Below are 18,822 nucleotides of genomic sequence, written 5' to 3' on the forward strand. Positions count from 1 at the left end.
AACAGCATGTGAATTCACATTGAAACCGCCGTTTTAACGGAAATAGGAGGATGACGGGATAGATATACACATATATAAAATTTCCATTAGTCTGGATCCATTCAAGGACAATGAGCAAATGTTTTGTCTTTGATATGAAGATTTTTGTCCCATATCAAACAAACAAAAACGACAAAAAAAAAAAAAGATAAAAATCAAAATAACTGCTGTACCCTCAAACTACATCAAGATTACCATCATAATTATAACTCTAGCTGTCAGTGTCAGCATAAGAAGAATTGGTATTAATAGTATGAATATTTTACTTCATTATTTGATATATATACACAAATATCCGCAATGTTTTTGCATTGCTGTATTCTTGCTTCTCCCCGCCCCCCACGCATGTGTTTAAGTACACTTGAAAATAAAATGCGATTTTTCTTTTTTGTTTCACTGGAATATACAACAAACCCCAAATACGTCACTCAAGATCACACACATACACATACACTACTTTTGAGACTCCCTTGACCTCACCTGCCTACCTGAATACACAAACACTCATTCACACACACTCGAGCGCCTTAGATTGTGGACACCGTCCTTTACCGCTTTGAGCGGACCATAATGCATCTGTGTCCAGGCTGAAAGGGAAACATCAGTAAACGGCTAGTTAATTTGGTGTCACATCACAGCGACTTGTCAGTTTCAAACGCTGAAGCTAAACTCTGTTGCTCTGGCTACATTGATGCTTTTACATGGCTCTCCTGCTTGAGAGCATTGACAGATATGCTGTTCTGGAGGTTATAAACAAACACGCTCTGGACAACTCATTAGTCATTTTAAGTGATTTTAGCGAGTGTTAGTAAGATCAGAATGATGCTTATATTGGATTGAGAGGACGGTACAGATTGATGGGATTAAAAGGAACAGCTCATGCGAAAATTAAAATTCTGCCATTGTTTACTCGCCCTCGTGTCATTTCAATTAATATATAATTACCGAAAGGCACCATATAGGAAATGCACACGACTGAAAATTTGTCATTCACTAATAATCTTTTCATCTGTCAAAGTTCTGACATTTCATTTGTGAAGAGTTTAAAAAAATTGTGCGGTTTGACAGTCGCTGACTTCACAATGCTACTGGTTTTTGCGTTTTATAACTGCCTTGCCAGTTCGAACAAATGAGGAATATCGTGCACAAAACTATCATCTAAATGTTATTTATCATCACTACTCGCATATACTTTCATGTTTGTTTTCTGCAGTACAGTTTATACACTGTCAAGCTCTAAAACAGGCCAAGGTAATGACTTAAAAGCACCATAAAACTGATGAATCCGACTTGTGTGTTATAAGTAACACATTGGCTAATTGTGAGTGGGAAAGACTGAAATCTTTGCAAACAGTTTAAAAAACACCTATGGATCTTGGGTGTCGTAATTGCTCTACCAGTTTGAAACAAGTGGAGAATTTCATGCACAAATCTACTGTATAGATTTAGAAAGAATATAACATCTCAAATCGAAAAGACTACTTTCATGATACTACTTCTGTTGTTGTTTTTTTCTTAAGAACAGTTTCTAGGTTGTAAAGCTTAGAAGCACCATAAAAGTGTTGCACACGATTTGTAAGTTACATTTTAAGTAATACAATCACTTATTGCGAGGGGAAAAAATTAAATTCACATTATTCACGGACAATATTCCCAATTTGCCAAATCTCTGAAACCTTATTTGCAAAGTTTCAAACTATTTTGCAGTTTAACAATCATTGACTCAAAAACACCAATGTTTTGTGTTGTATTTGCTCTACCAGTTCAAACTAATTTGAGAATTTCATGCACATAACTACCAAAAAAAAACTAGATTCAGAAAGAATATAACACCACAAATCGCATACTACTTTCATGATACTTTTCCAGTTTGTTTTTCTTCTGTAGAAGTTTCTTGGCTGTAAAGCTCCAAAACTAAACCATAAACGTGATAAATATGACTTGTGTGTTATATTTTTAATAATGCAATGGCTAATTGTGAGGGGAAAGACTGAAATTTACATTATTTACTGAAAATCTTCACAATCTGCCAAAGCTCAGGAATCTTAATTGAGAAGAGTTTCAAAAATTTGCATTTTAACAATCATTGACTACAAAATGCCAATGTTTCTTGTGTGTTGTAACTGGCAGTTCAAACAATTGGAGAATTTCATGCACAAAACTACTGTATCAATTCAGAAAGGATATAACCTCTCAACTCGCATAGACTACCTTCTTGATACTTTTATGTTGCTTTTTACTTTTAGTAGAACAGTTTATAGGCTGTTAAGCTCCAACAAGGAACCAAAATAATAACTTAAAATCAACCTCAAAGTGATACATACGACTTGTACATTATATTTCAAGTAATACATTGGCTTAGTGCAAGGCAAAAGACTGAAATTTACTGAAAATCTCCCAATCTGCCAAAGCTCTGACATCTAATTTGTGAAGAATTTGAAGTTTGACGGTTTTGTCTCAAACACTTAGACGTAAACATCATCCCAGTTGAAACAAGTTGGGAATTCCTGACAGAAAACTATCATATAGATTCAGAAGGAATCATTATAGTGCCTCAAACTGCATAGACTACTTTGATGATACTTTTTAGGGTGTTTTTTATCTTCTGAAGAACAGTTTATACAAAACAGACCAAAATAATGACTTAAAAGCATAAAAAAATATGCATACGACTTGTGTTTTATATTTTAAGTGATTCAATGGGAAAAGACTGAAATGCCAAAGATCTGAAATCTTATTTGTGAATGGTTTCAAAAATGGTGCGGCTTGACAGTCATTGACTCTAAAATTTTAATGATTCTTGTCTTGTATTTGCTCTACCAGTTCGAACAAGTGGAGGATTTAATGCACAAAACTGCTAGAAAGAACTAGATTCAGAAAGAATAAAACATCTCAAATGGCATAGACGCTTTCATGGTGTTTGCTTCTGTACAACAGTTCACTGTTAAGCTACAAAAAGGATTAATGACTGAAAAACTTACGACTTGTGCGTTAGATTTCAAATAACACATTGGCTTAGTGTAAGGAAAAAGACTGAAATTTAATGATAATCTTCCAATCTCTGATGTCTAACTTGTGAAGAGTTAAAAAAAAAAAATGGTGCAGTTTGACGGTTTTCCAGTTGACGGTTTTTCAGAAGAAAGCCCTAAATCACATATACTACTTTGATGGTGCTTTAATTGTGTATTTTAGTGCTTGACACATGTTGTGTGCTAACATTAATGGAAAAGAAAGTGGCGAGTAAGCAGTGGCAGATCTTTCATATTTGCACGAACCATTCCTTTAAAATCCACAAACCAAGGCGAGCTCTTAAACTACGTCTCTCACACAAACACGCTCAATGAAAAGAAAGAGCAATTACAGCGCTTCTCTGAACTCACTCGCTCACACACACAAGCAAACAGGCCTTCATATCCCCCGAATGTTTAAGGATGTGACGTCCACAGCTTGAGGAAGACATGTGGAGCGGGAAAAGGATTCGGAAGGATATGTTTTTCCTTACGCTAGCGTTGAACCATGAACCCTATGCTTTAATAATCCCGTGAACACAAGGAGAACAGAGAGAGACACACAGTGGATGGTGGTGGGAAAACGTTCCCGGACCGGTGTCCCTTATTGTCCACTGAGTAGAGCACGGCTGGCGAAAGAGAGGACGTGTAGCTCGATATACTACGATACGGGAAAAGAGAAGGGGCAGCTGACTGAGCTTTCATTTGTTTGTTTGTTTGTTTTTTCCGGGAAACAGGATAGTGAGGGCATCGTGGGGCATGTGCGTGTTTGGGATCAGAAGATATCCGGACAGGAGTCCCAGCTGCCTTGCTCCTTGGCCTCCCAATATCCTCCTTTGTAGATGTGCGTGGGCTCTCCTGTCATCGGGTCGACCTGTCGCTCGAACCACATGGGCTTGTAGTTTTCCTGGTGACCACCTGATCGAAGATAAGAACACGTATATGCAAAAGCAAACAAATAGTTGCTTAATTAGAGAACAGCAGGTACATGAGGCTGTCTGTTCTACAAAACTATTAGAAAGTATTTCAAATACAGCCTGGAACTTACAACAAAAACACTGACTAAACTATTAAATCTAAACTTCAATCAGCTACAATGTCTGATTCAACACATCTCACTCTATACATTTACACAAAAGGATGATAAACAGAAGCTAAAAGAGGCATGTGGTCAACTCAGAAAAAAATACAAAAAAAAAAAGAAGGGAAAAAAATAGAGGTGGGCGGCATGACCAGCATTTTTAAAAATCATGGTCCAAGTTATATGGTACAACTTTATATTATAGTAATGGGAGGATATATAACAATGCAGGTATTTTTCCTGGAAATTGAACCTATATATTACATAATGCTAATTTCTGCACAATCCCATAAATAAAAACATAGTTAAGGTCGAAAGTTTACATACACCTTGCAGAATGTTAATTATTTTACCATAATAGGAGGGATCATGCAAAACGTATGTTATTTTTTATTTAGTACTGACCTGAATAAGATAGTTCACACGAAAGACGTTTACATAAAGTCCCCAATAGAAAATAATAATTGACTTTGATTCTTAATACTGTGTTGTTACTTGAATGATTCACAGCTGTGTTTTTTTGTTTAGTGATAGTTGTTCATTAGACCCCTGTTTGTCTTGAACAGTTAACCTGCTAGCTGTTCTACAGAAAAATCCTTCAGGTCCCAAAAATTCTTTGGTTTTTTTTAAGCATTTTTGTGTATTTGAACCCTTTCCAACAATGACTGTATGATTTTGAGATCCATCTTTTGACACTGAGGACAACTGAGGGACTCATATGCAACTATTACTAAAGGTTCAAACACTCACTGATGCTCCAGAAGGAAACACGATGCATTAAGAGCCAGGGGGTGAAAACTTTTGAACAGAATGAAAATGTATATATTTTATTCTTATTTTGTACTTTGTATTCATATTTTTTTCATTTAGTACTGCCATTTAGAAACTACAAAAGATACTTATATGTTCCCCAGAAGACAAAATAAGTTACATTTTTTCTGATCTTCAAATTAAAAAAGTTTTCATGCATCCCTTTTAATGCATCGTGTTTGCTTCTGGAGCATCAGTGAGTGTTTGAACCTTCTGTAATAGTTGCATACGAGTCCCTCAGCTGTCCTCAGTGTGAAAAGATGGATCTCAAAATCATACAGTCATTGTTGGAAAGGGTTCAAATGCACAAAAAAATGCTGAAAAACCAATAAATTTGTGGGACCTGAAGGATTTTTCTGAAGAACAGTGGGCAGGACAAACAAGGGACTCATGAACAACTATCACCAAACAAAAAAACACAGCTGTGGATCATTCAGGAAACAACACAGTATTAAGAATCAAGTGTATGTAAACTTTTGAACAAATTTCTATAAATTCAACTATTATTTTCTCTTGTGGACTATATGTAAACATCTTTTATGTTAAACATCTTATTCAGGTCAGTACTAAATAAAAAATAACATGCATTTTGCACAATCCCTTTTATTTTGGTTAACAATTAACATTTTGCAGATTCTGCAAGGTGTATGTAAAGTTTTGATCTCAACTCAACTGCACATACTGCAAACGATCTACATGTTCACACTGGATTTGAATAGCATAACATGTCAATTAAATTGTTAAACTGCGGTTTTCTGCTTAATCATACCACCTAGCTCTATTAGATGTGAGCAATGGAGGTGCTGGAAGGGTTTGGGTGGATGTTACTTGCTTTTGACGGGAGCTCCATAAGGACCCTCCACTAGAGCGACACAAAGCAGATAATGAGACAGTGAGAGTCTCATTCATCAGCTCACAAATGCACAACTCAAAGTTTTATAAATGTGGTGTGTGAAAGCGCAGGAAGTATACAATAGTGTACAGTTTTCTGTGATAGTGTGTTTGCAATAGATAAAAGGTTCATATTATAAATACATTGACATGAATTGTGGATCTTGTGCTGTTAGCAACAAAAGTATAATGCTGTATAATGTATAATATGTCCCCCTTAAAGGATTAGTTCACTTCCAGAAAAAAAAATTCCCTGATAATTTGCTCACCCCCATGTCATCCAAGATGTTCATGTCTTTCTGTCTTCAGTCGAAAGTAATTAAGGTTTTTGAGGAAAACATTCCAGGATTTTCCTCCATATAGTGGACTTCAATGGGGATCAATGGGTCGAAGGTCCAAATTGCAGTTTCAATGCAGCTTCAAAGGGCTCTACACAAATCTTATCAAGCCAAACGATCAGTCAGTTTCTAAAAACATGTTTTTTAAATGTATATACTTCTTAACCACAAAAGCTTGTCTTGCACTAGCTCTGCGATGCAGAGTCTTCACGCATAACAAGGTTAGTTCTTGATCTGTGTACTTTGTTCCTCGGCTGGAATCGTGTACTGCCCTTTGAATCTGCAATTTGTACCTTCAGCCCATTGATCCCCATTGAAGTCCTGGAATGTTTTCCTCAAAGTCCTTAATTTCTTTTTGAAGAAAGAAAGACATGAACATCTTGGATGACATGGGGATGAGCAAATTATCAGGAAAAGTAGCTCTAACAACCGTTTTCACTTTTATTACACAATTACATAATTCCACTTCATTACGAACACTGGTTTAGTACGCATCTCTGAGTGTAGTGAGCGAGTATGTGGTACTTGCTTGAGTATGCCGGTGGGTGTGAGCCATGCAGTGTTTCAGCTGTAGAAGATGGAGGGATGCAGGCAAAGAGGAGTGAGAGAGATGTTAGCATGCACAGGAGGAGTGGACTGAAGAAATGAAAGATTCACAGGGAAATGGACTTCAACACTGACTGCAGTCTCTGTATATGATACCCTCTATACTTCTGCAGATTATGCATTCACACTGCCCACTAGTGGAAGTAAAATACACGCACAGGCATCTGATTTAAAATGCTTACACTTAAATGTGACCCTGGACCACAAAACCAGTCTTAAATAGCACTGGTAAACTTGTAGCAATAGACAAAAATACATCGTATAGGTCAAAATGATTCATTTATCTTTAAAGCCAAAATTAATTTGGATATTAAGTGAAGATCATGATCCATGAAGATATTTAGTAAAGTTCCTAACTTTAATATATAAAAACTTAATTTTTGATTAGTTACATGCATTGCTAAGGACTTAATTTGGAGAACTTCAAAGGCGATTTTCTCAATATTTAGATTTGTTTTGCAACCTCAGATTCCTTATTTTTAAGTTTCAGAAACTGAAATTATTAAAACTATAAATAACTAAAGGAAAAAATAAACTGAAACTTAAACTGAAAAAAAAAAATGTAATTAAAAACCATACTAACTAACATTTACAATATCATCATATAAAATCTTTTACTTTTAAATTGAATTTTATGTTATTATATAATTTTAACTATAAAACAAATCTAAGAAATATAACTTGCAATACTACTGTACTATAAAAAAAACTGTTTTTAATTCAATTCTATTTTTTTAATTAAGTACTAAAATGACTAAAAGCTAACCAAAAGAAAAAAAATTGAGATGCATCTCAGCCAAATATCGTATTATAAACCATTTAATCAATGGAAAGCTTATTTATTCAGCTTTCAGATTATGAATAAATTTCAATTTTCAAAAAATGTACTCAACTGGTTTTGTGGTCCACGATCACAAATACGCACGATGCAAGAAAGAATTAAAAATAAGAATGAGAACTGAGTCTGATGAGCTGCTTGTTTCTATTGAACAGTGTTTTTACACCTGAATCTCCTCAAAAATGTGATCTAGGATAGAGTTCATATGGACTCTGAAGTGAATGAAGCAAAATACAATCAGAAAAGAAACCTGCAGGGATGAAACTGAACTCTAAGCAATCAAATCAAGTGACTAAACTACTCTACGCAGCGATAGTGTTGATTCTGCTACTTGCTTGATAATGAAAGATCGGAGGAAGTTTCGTCTGTGTCAGCTGATGGAGGGAGGGACAGACAGATGGAAAGTGAAGGTGATTGGATGATAAATGTAAGACACAAGAGTGATTAGGAGAGAGGGATGGGATGGTACTTGCTTTTGTAAGTGGTCTCAGAAGGCTCACTGGCAATCTCGACTTCTTCAGCTGATCAGAGTTGAGAGACGAGCAGCCAAAAATTAAAAAGGGGGATGCAAATTAAGACAAAAAAGAAAGAATACAATGAGTGAATGGCATAATGGAGGTGGGGAAAGTGATCCTGGATATTAATGGACAGTTCACCACAAAATAAAGATCTTGTCATCATTTACTCACCCTTTTGTCCTTCCAAAACTAAATATGACTATTCTTGCATAGATCATAAACAGTCAGTTTTTGAAGAAAAAAATGACCGAAGTATTATAAAACTGGTGTACTACGACTTTTAAGGTACTTGCTTATCATTTTAGAGCCAATTTTATTAGCATTATTTAAAGCTATATAAAAAGTGTACAGTCGTGGCCAAAAGTTTTGAGAATGACACAAATATTAGTTTTCACAAAGTTTGATGCTCAACTGCTTTTAGATCTTTGTTTCAGTTGTTTCTGTGATGTACTGAAATATAATTACAAGCACTTCATACGTTTCAAAGGCTTTTATTGACAATTACATGACATTTATGCAAAGAGTCAGTATTTGCAGTGTTGGCCTCTTTAGGAGATGATGCTGGCGCTTGCTGGACTTTCTTGGACGCCCTGAAGCCTTCTTAACAATGCAGTGGAAAGTTTTTATCGGGATTAAGTTCATTTTCATGGCAAAGAAGGACTATGCAATTCATCTGATCACTCTTCATAACATTCTGGAGTATATGCAAATTGCTATTATAAAAACTTCAGCAGCAACTTTTCCAATTTCCAATATTTATGTAATTCTCAAAACTTTTGGTCACGACTGTACATTAATTAAAATAAAAAAAAAAGCATAAAAACTTACATTACAGTTAGTTGTCAAGGCAAAATTTTTTTTTAAATAATTTAAGTACTAAAATTACTAAAATTAAAAATAACTGAAAGAAAAAAAAAATAGAAATAGAACTTATAAAACCTACAAAAGCACAACAAAATTACATACATTTGAACTGAAACTTAAAAATAAAAAATAAATTTAAAAACCACACATACTAAAATTCATCAATATAGTCATTGAAATTCCTTTATTTATAATTGTTTCAAAATTGTTTGTATTTAATTTAAATTTAATTTAATTCTATTTAATTCTATAATTATTCATTATAAAAAAAACAATTAAAGAAATATTACTTTAATAATACTACTGTAGTGTAAAAAAAAAAGCTGTAAGTAATTGTAATATTTTAGGTAAGTACCAAAATTACTGAAACTAAAAATAACTAAAGGAAAAAAAGATACATAAACTAATTTATTATTATTAATTATAAAAAACAATTAAAGAAATATTACTTCAATAATACTACTGTACTGTAAAAAAGCTGTATTTAATAAAATGTTTTAATTAAGTACTAAAATTACCAAAAATAACTAAAGAAAAGGTAAATAGGCACAAACTAGTAATTTAATTATTTAATTAATAATAATAAAAAATCTACAACATACAACTTGCAATAATACTACTGTACTGTAAAAAAAAGCTGTATTTAATTATAGTTTTTAGTTAAGTATTAAAATACTAAAACTAAAAATAACTAAAGGAAAAAAGTAGACATATTACAAAAATAATAAAACCAACAAAAACAGACAACAAAAATTCAAAATCTTTTGTTTTAATTGTTTAAAAATTGTTGTTTTTACTTAATTATTAGATCATAATTAATTATATAATTATTCATTATTAAAAAAAAAAAAAATTATATATATATATATATATATATATATAACTTGCAATAATACTACTGTACTGTGGAACAATCTGTATTTAATTCCAATTTTTCAGTTAAGTACTAAAATTACTTAAACTAAAAATAACTGAAGGAAAAAGATTGTCATAAAAAACTAACAAAACAAAAAAAATACAGAAACTTAAAAATAAAAAAATGAAACTTAAAAACCACACTTACTAACATTCATCATAATATCATCCTACTAAATCTTTTATTTTTAATTTGAATTTTAATTAAATTGAATTATATCACTTATAAAACTAATCTAAAAAATATAACTTGCAATAATACTACCGTAAAAAAGCATTTTAATTATAAATACTAAAATGACTAAAAATAACTAAAAAGAAATATTTTTTTAATTAAAGCACACTTACTAAAATAGAAAATACAGTCAATAAAAAAAATAAATAAATAAATAAATATATACATCAATTAAAAAAATAAAAGAACTATAATTATATATTAGGAAAATTCAAATAGAACTGTTTGAAGCTGTCCTTTACAACTATTTTTTAGTTCTCTCCACTTATTATAAGGAACAGATCCATGCAAGAGAAGTCATACAGATTTGGAAGAAAATGACAAAATATTCATTTTTAGGTGAACTATTCCTTTAATGTCATGCAAATAAGCAATATTACAGTGTCTGCATGTGTGTTTGTGTGTGTGAGATGGGAGAAAACGTAGAAGATGACAATTAAAAAGAGACAAGAAAAAGAAAGTAGAACAGGAGTACTTGCTTTTTAGAGGCGAGTCAGATATGGAGTCCTCAATGAGAGCTTGAGGGAAGGACAGAGAGAGACAGACACACGGAAGTAAACGAGAGACGCCGAGAAGGCGGAAGAAACGAAGAGAGACGAGTAGAATAACAAATAAAAATACACTTTACCCCCATCTGCTGGCTCCTTACCCTCTTCCGAAGGGGTGGCGGCGCGGTTGGCCTCTCGCTCCCTCTCTCGTCGAGCGGTACGCTGCTTTTCCTCCAGTCTTTGTTTCTCAGCGTTGGCCTCCTCCCAGCGGCCCTGTTCCATCAGACGCTGGTCCGGCCGCCTCCTGCTATCCGTGGGAGCAACGCTGTCCTCCAACTCATTCAATGTCAACGCCAGGGTCGAGAAGTAGTACATGTTTTCAGCGCCTTCCCTACATAGCACAGAGAGAGAGAGGGCAGGAAATTAGGGAGAGATTGAGAAATTCCATCTGGATTTCAGACTTGAGCACCACACATACTGTAATGTGCCAGAGAACATACACTAAATACTAAGACACTGCTCCAGTTACTTATGAATGTTAATTAGGTAAATCGCAATGGCTTTGTAACTTTCCTCGAAGGTCTGGTCATGTATTCTAATTAATCTCCAGTATTTAAAGGAATATTCCCAGTTTAATACAACTTAGACTGACAGCATTTGTGGTATAATGTTGATAACCACAAAAATACACTTTTTTTGGACTTTTTTATAAAACTTTTTATACTTTTATATTTTTATTCTTAAGTATAAAATAATAATATCATTGTCATTCAAAATATTTTATTTTTTCATTGTTTTAAAATAGTTTTTTTTATTTTCATTTTAATTGTAAATCTAAAAAATACTACTTGAAATACTACTACTGCACTGTTAAAAACAATTTAATAATAATAATAATAATAAAATTTGGGTGTAAAATAATCATCATCATTCAATATATTTTATTTTTAATTGTTTTAAAATTGTTTTTTTTTTTGTATTGTTTGTAATAATAATACTTTATTGAAAAAAATATTTTTATTTTCAAATGTTTTAAAATTGTTTGTGTTTTTAATTATTTTTTTTTTTAAATACATAATTATAAAAAATAAAAGAAATATAACTTAAGTTATAATAATACTACTCACCTGTCAAAAAAAAGCTGTATTTAATAATAATAATAAAAATTTGGGCATGAAACAATATCTTATTTTTATTATTTTTATTTGTTTTTCAATATGCAATTGTAAAAAAAATAAATAAAAGAAAAATAAAAGAAATATAATTTGCAATAATAGTACCGTAATGTAAAAAGGTGTATTTAATAATAATAACAACAATGATAAAATGTGAGTAAAAAAAAACTTTAATTGTTTTAAAATTGTTGTTCATTTTAATTTTAATATTTAATTGTAAAAAATATAACTTGCTAAATCTTAAAACCTGAGTATAAAATCATCATACAAACTCTTGTTTTTAAACAGTTTTTAATTTTAAATTTTATTTTTCAAAATATGAGAAATATAACTTACAATAATATTTATATAACTGTATTTAATAATAACAATAATTTTATTATTAATTTGGCAGAACAACAGTAAAATTTCACTATTAATATTTAAGTCTTTTCTTAATTTCAAGCTTTTATCGAGGCACAAAAATAAAAGGAGACCTCAAAACATATTTATGAGTGGTTCTTATTAATAATTTGAGGGAAGATATCAGAAGCTGGTCATACTTTTCAGATTGGAAAACGTATGTATTATTTCATCAATAAATCTGTTTAAATCATCATTTTTACAATCGTTTTAGGGTTTTAGACAGAACTTTACACAGATTTTATTTTCCTAAGATTATATTAAAACTCAAAGTGCTCACATCTTGTGGCTGTACAATTAAAACTGTGAGTATTTAAACTTTTACAGATTTGGACCAATTCACATTCATTGTAACACTTTTTTTGATTGAGCTTAACTTGGGAAATATTCCTTGAATGGCACATTGTCAGGGAATATCTTACGGCAGCGGAGTCTTCCTCCACAGCTCTTTGGCTTTGAGCGTCTGATAGACGGTTTTCTGTCGTCCGTCTGCGCCGTTCTCTCCCCCTCTGCTGCTCTGCATCACACGAGAGCATTCCATCTTCTCGTCCCACGTTCCAGACAGAACATAGTGCGCTTTCCCATCTTTATCCGTCACCACCCCCGTGACCTTACAGAGAGAGGCGTTGCACAAGAAGGAAGCGAAAGCAGACATAAATTACAGAACAGACAAAAAGAACATGAAAAGCTACAGAGGGTGACGAATGAAAGAGGAAAAAATGGACACGTCTGCATTCTGGGAGAAAGAAGTCAGTGGAACAGCTGCTGACTCACCTTTCTGGCCACGTCTCGGGAGAAGTAGCTGTACGGGGCGAATTTGAGATGACAGCGGTCGCCTGTTCTGTGATTCACAACGTCTATTTCTCCCGACTGAATTCAAAGAAAGAGAGAGACACACAGTTGAGCTTATGAATTAAATTTAATGGCACACAAAAGGTTTTGCAATTTAGTAGGGATGTAACGGACAAGTAACGCAAGTTACGTAATAATATTACTTTTTCCAAGTAACTAGTAAAGTAACGCATTACTTTTTAATTGACAAGAAAATATCTGAGTTACTTGTTCAAATAAGTAACACCGGTTACTTTCTCCCCACATTTATTGATTAAAAGCTCTCCTGTCCCTGTGTTGAGAGAAATTGTGAGTAAGATGTTACTTTAGTTCTAGAATAAATGTGAACATGCATTAATTCATCTCACATACTAAAAAAAACAGATACAGTATTCCTCAAAATGAATAAAAACTGTGAAATTCAACGCAAACCTGCAATAATATGTTAAATAATACAAATATCCTTTATGTATTTAATCCCACTTTATTAACCGATGTCTTTGCTGCCGAACTTCGATGATCCAATTCATCCATACTAATAAGCAAAAATTATTCAAGATATTCTAACATTTGTTTTCCTTTTCTTGTTGCTGAAGAGTTTTTTCTTCTGCGGTCTACTGTACAGACGTGAATTTACTTTTCTCTAAGACTAAAGCATTTGGTGTAAAAAGGCTTTTACATTTGCCAAAAATATAACTTAAAAATATAACCAAAAAGCTAAAGTAACAAAACGCATTACTTTCCATAAAAAGTAACTAAGTAACGTAATTAGTTACTTTTTTTAAGGGAGTAACTCAACATTGTAATGCATTACTTTTAAAAGTAACTTTCCACAACACTGGTAACGGTATTATCAATATCATGGTATTGCAAAAGCAAAACTGTCTCCATATTATCGTGGTCACATGGCGATATGCAATAGATATGCGATAGGTCTTCTGGGAAAAAAAAAAAAGGTGTAGATCTTTTAAATACTAGTATAAAGTATTTGGACACCCCCTTCTAATGAGCAGGTTTGACTACTTTAGTAATTTCCATGAGTACAAATCTTAATATTTAAGCATATAATGATATTCTAGGGAATTGTGTGTTTCTATTTTATAGCAACAGTTTGGACAGGACCCTTTTCTTATTCTTACATGACAATGCCTCTGAGTACAAGGCAAGGTTCAAACAGAAATTATTAATTCAGCCAGTGTGGAAGAACTTAGCTGGTCTGCATGAAGCCAGCTAAACACCTCTGGTGTGACTTTAAATGCAGATCTTAAGCCAGAAACTCACCAAGCTCACCAAAATCACCAAACACCAATGACTTGTCCATATGGATACAGTCATTTTAGACAAATCCAAAACTTTTGCAAATGAGATGGAAAAACAATTATGTTTCCATATTTGTTGCCAGAGTTTTGGAAGTGGCTTTTTCTGTTCTAAAGAAGGGGGTGTCCCAATAATTTTGTCCATGTAGTGCATGTACAAGTCATTGGTGTTTGGTGGTGAGTTTTCACAATTTGTACGATTTAAAGAGCAAGAAAATCTGACTAAATCTTATATGACAACTTGCAGTGTTACATATCATAGAAGCTATCGTTGTTTTTTAATATTTGTAAATATTTTTACACAGCTTTTTGAAAAATGCAAGGTTGGCGGTGTTACAAATGCATTTGACCAATCAGCATACACTTATGTTACTGGTAGTTCCTATAGAACAGTTTTTGACTCTCCCTCTGAAGTAGAAGTTAATTTAGTTCCCCTAAACGCAGTTCCTAGAACTAAAACTGTTTCTAGTTCCTGTGGTGCGAAAATGCCAAAAACCGGGAACTTCTGCCAATAGTTCTAGGAATTATGAAAAGGTTCCTCTGGTGTGAAAGCCCCTATTGGGTAATAAGGATGCGATATAAATAATATAATTTAAATGACCTAAGCAAATAAGATGTACTAAAAACTGCTGAGATTAAATAAACACATTTACATAACATTTACAAAATAATTTAAAGAGAAATTAGACAAGACAAGTCCATCAGACAAAGACACAAATCAGCCCGGCAGACAGACCGAGGCTGATAATATAAATATATATGTCTAAATATGTAGAGTGTGTTCTGACCTGATCTATCCAGAGTTTCCCTACAATGATATTGTGCACTGTGGTTGTGACTTTCTTCCAGGTGTAGTGATTGTTGCTCTTCTCAAAGATGCAATGAATAGAACCTGAAGAGACAAACAAGCCATTCAAAATGAGTGTGCAAACTCTTGCTTAAAGACATAAATGTCAGCATAAGACATTTAAATATCCACTTTTCATATGAACAGAATATACTAACACATTGAGGAATTCCAATTTTTTGACAGCTGAATCTTTTGACTTGAAATATTTACTTGAAATAACCAGTGTTGGTTAATAGATATGTAGAAAAACAAAAAATATTCATTTGTATTTAATATATAACAATTTTTTTTTGTTTCATTTTGAACATTTTTAGTTTCAAATAATTTATACATTTTATTTTAAATTTTAAGTTTGGCATCAGTATGATTTTTAAAATGTTTTTATAGAAGTATTTTCTGCTCATCAAGACTGCATTTATTTAATTAAAAATACAGAAAACAGTAAAAAAAATATTGCAATTTAAAATAGTGGTTTTCTGTTTTAATATACTTAAATAGAAAATACTGTTTAAATATACAAAATAGAATTTATTCTTGTGATGCAAAGCTGAATTTTCAGCATCAATACTACAGTCTTCAGTGTCACATGATCCTTCAGAAATCATTCTGTGCTAACTTATCAATGTTGGAAACAGTTGCTTAATTTCTTAGGAACATGTGATACTTTTTCAGGATTCTTTGATGAATAAAAGATTAAAAAGAACAGCATTTATTTAAAATAGAAATCTTTTTGAACAATATACACTACCATTCAGAGTTTGAGGTCAGTAAATGTTTTCTTTCTTTCTTTGTTTGAAAGCAAGAAATGAATACTTATATTCAGCAAGGATGTGTTACATTAATAAAATGTGATAGAAATCTTTTCACTTTTTATTCAAAGAATCCTGAAAAAAAAAATGTACAGGTTCAAAAAAAAAACATTGATAATAAATCAGCATATTAGAATGATTTCTGAAATATCATGTGACACTGAGTAATGATGCTAAAAATTCAGCTTTGCATCACAGTAATAAAATCAATTTTAAACTATATTAAAATAGAAAACTGTTATTTTAAATTGCAATAATATTTCATAATATTTCTTAAAAACTTCTTAGACTTAAAAATAAAATGAATAAAATCTTACTGATCCCAAACTTTTGAACGACAGTGTAATTAATTATTAACTTATCAATTTAAAAAAAAAAAAAAGTTTCGGCAACCCTGTATAGTACAATTTAAATTGGCATATCAAAAAGGTATTTAGATATTTAAATCGCAATTAAAACATTTAAAATGTTGTTGCATTAAATAAAAGATCAAATCATGCTTTTCGCTTTTCCTCAGGCAAAACATTTCAAGTCAGTTCAGCTTTTAAATGAAAAACTGAAAAACAGCTGTTGCTGTTGAAATTTCTACTGTTAAAAATAAAGACCAACAGTATTGTGACACTCTACAGTTACCAAATGTTTGTGGAACATGTTCATAGTTAAAGTGATTAGGTGTTAACTTTTTGGTAACACTTTACAATAAGGTTTCAATTGTTAACATTAGTTCATGTATTGATTAACATGAACAAACAATGAACAATACATTAGTTACACTATTTATTAATTTTTGTTAAAGTTAGTTTATAAAAAAATACAGTCGTTCATTATAAGTTCTTGTTAGTTCACAGTGCATTAACTAAATGTTAACAAACACAGCTTGTAATTTTAATAATGCATTAGTAAATACTGAAATTAACATTAGCTCAGAATAATAAATGATGTAGTATTGTTCATTCTTAGTTCATGTTAACTAATGTTAACTAATGAATCTTATTGTAAAGTGTTGCCGACTTTTTTTTATTTCACTCCACATTGTGTTTCTAATTGATTTTTTTGCATTACACTTCCTGTTTTATAATATGCTTGCTTTTAATAAAAGGAACTCACGAGAAAACTCTTCCCTGTTAAATTAAAGCTGCTATTATTTATGTTATTTTAAAACTTGGTGATAACACAGCGATAAGGTCCAAAATAAGATAAATGGTTACCCAGGGGCATGATGGAGAGATATTTTCCCCTGAACTTGCTTGCCAGGGCGATCTCCTGTCTCAGGGTCCAGCCTCGCTCGGAGATCGCATGATGGGCCGCAGCCGGAGGGTGATGGCTTACCTAAAGTCAGATACGGGAAGAAGAACAGATTAATATCTAACAGAATTCAGCTCTTCCTCTATTCTCAGGATAAACAAAGGCTCACCTGCTCGCAGAGGGACCTGTAGCCGCTTTCCTGGAAACGGTCCAGTTCAAATGTCTCTCCCAGAAGAGGGTTGAAAGGTTTGCCCGTGCGGAGAACTGTAGTGGAGTAAGAGGAAACGGTGAAAGCTGCCACGTAGCACATCTGCTCCAGAGAGCTCTGGCACTTGGCACCCCGGTCCAGCAGCTCGTAGTACTCCAGATCCTCGGAGAGACGCTGCAGCATGGACAGGGGTTCGTTGAAGTTCACCTGTGAAAAGAAAGGAAGAGTTGAAAGCAAATGCAATGAATCAGGGCTGCTTTGCATTAGTGTAAAGATATGGATAGACGTACAGGCATAGGAATTTTGGAGAGTTCTTTTCCAATACAGTTCTTCATGATGCTCCACAGATTGAGAGAGTAATTTGGTTTATCTGGGATTCGGGTCCGCCTCTTTTTCACAGGCACTACTTCCTGGGACTGAGGAGATTCGGGATTGGATGCCAGAGACTGCTCGTCTAGCTGTGAAAGATAAAAAAAACATGAACTTTAATCATCAGTATAGGTTTTTTGATAAATAGACATCACATGGAATCAATTTTGGCTCAATGGTGGCCAAAAGTTTGGAATAATTATGATTTTTAATGTTTTTCAAAGTCGTGTCTTATGCTTAACAAGGCTGCATTTTTTTCATCAAATTGTGAAATATTATTACAATTTATAACAACTGTCATCTATTTGAATATATTTTAAAATATAATTTATTCCTGTGATTCAAAGCTGAATTTTCAGCATCATTTCTCCAGTCCTCAGTGTCACATGATCCTTCAGAAATCATTCTAATATGCTGATAACTGTATTTTTGGTCAAACAAAAGAGCCTTGGTGAGCTTAAGAGGTTTCTTAGAAGGTTTCCAAGGCTGCATTTGTTGAACAAAAAAATACAGTAAATAACAGTAAAACTGTTAAATATTTTTCACAAATGAATAGAACTGTTTTCTGTTTGAATATATTTTAAAATGTAATTTATTCCTGTGATGCAAAGCTGAGTTTTAGCATCATCTCGCCAGTCCTCGATGCCATATGATCCTTCATTCTAATATGCTGATTTTACTGTATTTTTGGTCAGATAAATGAGCTTTGGTGAGCTTAAAAGGTTTCTTAAGAGGTTTCCAAGGCTGCATTTGTTTGATAAAAAAATATAGTAAATAACAGTAAAATTGTTAAATATTTTTACAGATTAAAAGAACTGTTTTCTGTTTGAATATATTTTAAAATGTAATTTATTCCTGTGATGCAAAGCGGAATATTCAGCATCATTACTCTACATTACATTAATCATTCTAATATGCAGATTTTACTGTATTTTTGATCAAATAAATGTACCTTGGTAAGCTTAAGACATTTCTTTATTCAAAAA

The 18,822-nt window shown here is 32.6% G+C and overlaps 1 protein-coding gene across 7 annotated transcripts in view; it reads right to left on the bottom strand.

The window, feature by feature from the left end:
* Positions 1-6: 6 nt before the first annotated feature.
* The window catches only part of osbp (oxysterol binding protein), a 29,803-nt gene continuing 10,987 nt past the window's right edge, over positions 7-18,822 (bottom strand). For 2 of the 7 annotated variants that reach the window (XM_073841854.1, XM_073841853.1), the window contains exons 8-16: positions 17,758-17,925; positions 17,429-17,674; positions 17,223-17,343; positions 15,144-15,247; positions 12,983-13,078; positions 12,631-12,818; positions 10,793-11,022; positions 8,085-8,132; positions 7-3,965 (exon numbers count right to left, since the gene is read on the bottom strand). In XM_073841854.1, the coding sequence (XP_073697955.1) occupies positions 3,823-3,965; positions 8,085-8,132; positions 10,793-11,022; positions 12,631-12,818; positions 12,983-13,078; positions 15,144-15,247; positions 17,223-17,343; positions 17,429-17,674; positions 17,758-17,925 (1,344 nt within the window). In that variant the 3' untranslated portion in view covers positions 7-3,822. Of the gene's footprint in view, positions 3,966-8,084; positions 8,133-10,771; positions 11,023-12,630; positions 12,819-12,982; positions 13,079-15,143; positions 15,248-17,222; positions 17,344-17,428; positions 17,675-17,757; positions 17,926-18,822 lie in introns of all 7 variants that reach the window. The other 5 variants (XM_073841852.1, XM_073841850.1, XM_073841857.1 and 2 more) reach the window with 3 other exon arrangements.

This window comes from Garra rufa, chromosome 6 (assembly GCF_049309525.1).
Source record: "Garra rufa chromosome 6, GarRuf1.0, whole genome shotgun sequence".
Taxonomy (NCBI): Eukaryota; Metazoa; Chordata; class Actinopteri; order Cypriniformes; family Cyprinidae; genus Garra; species Garra rufa.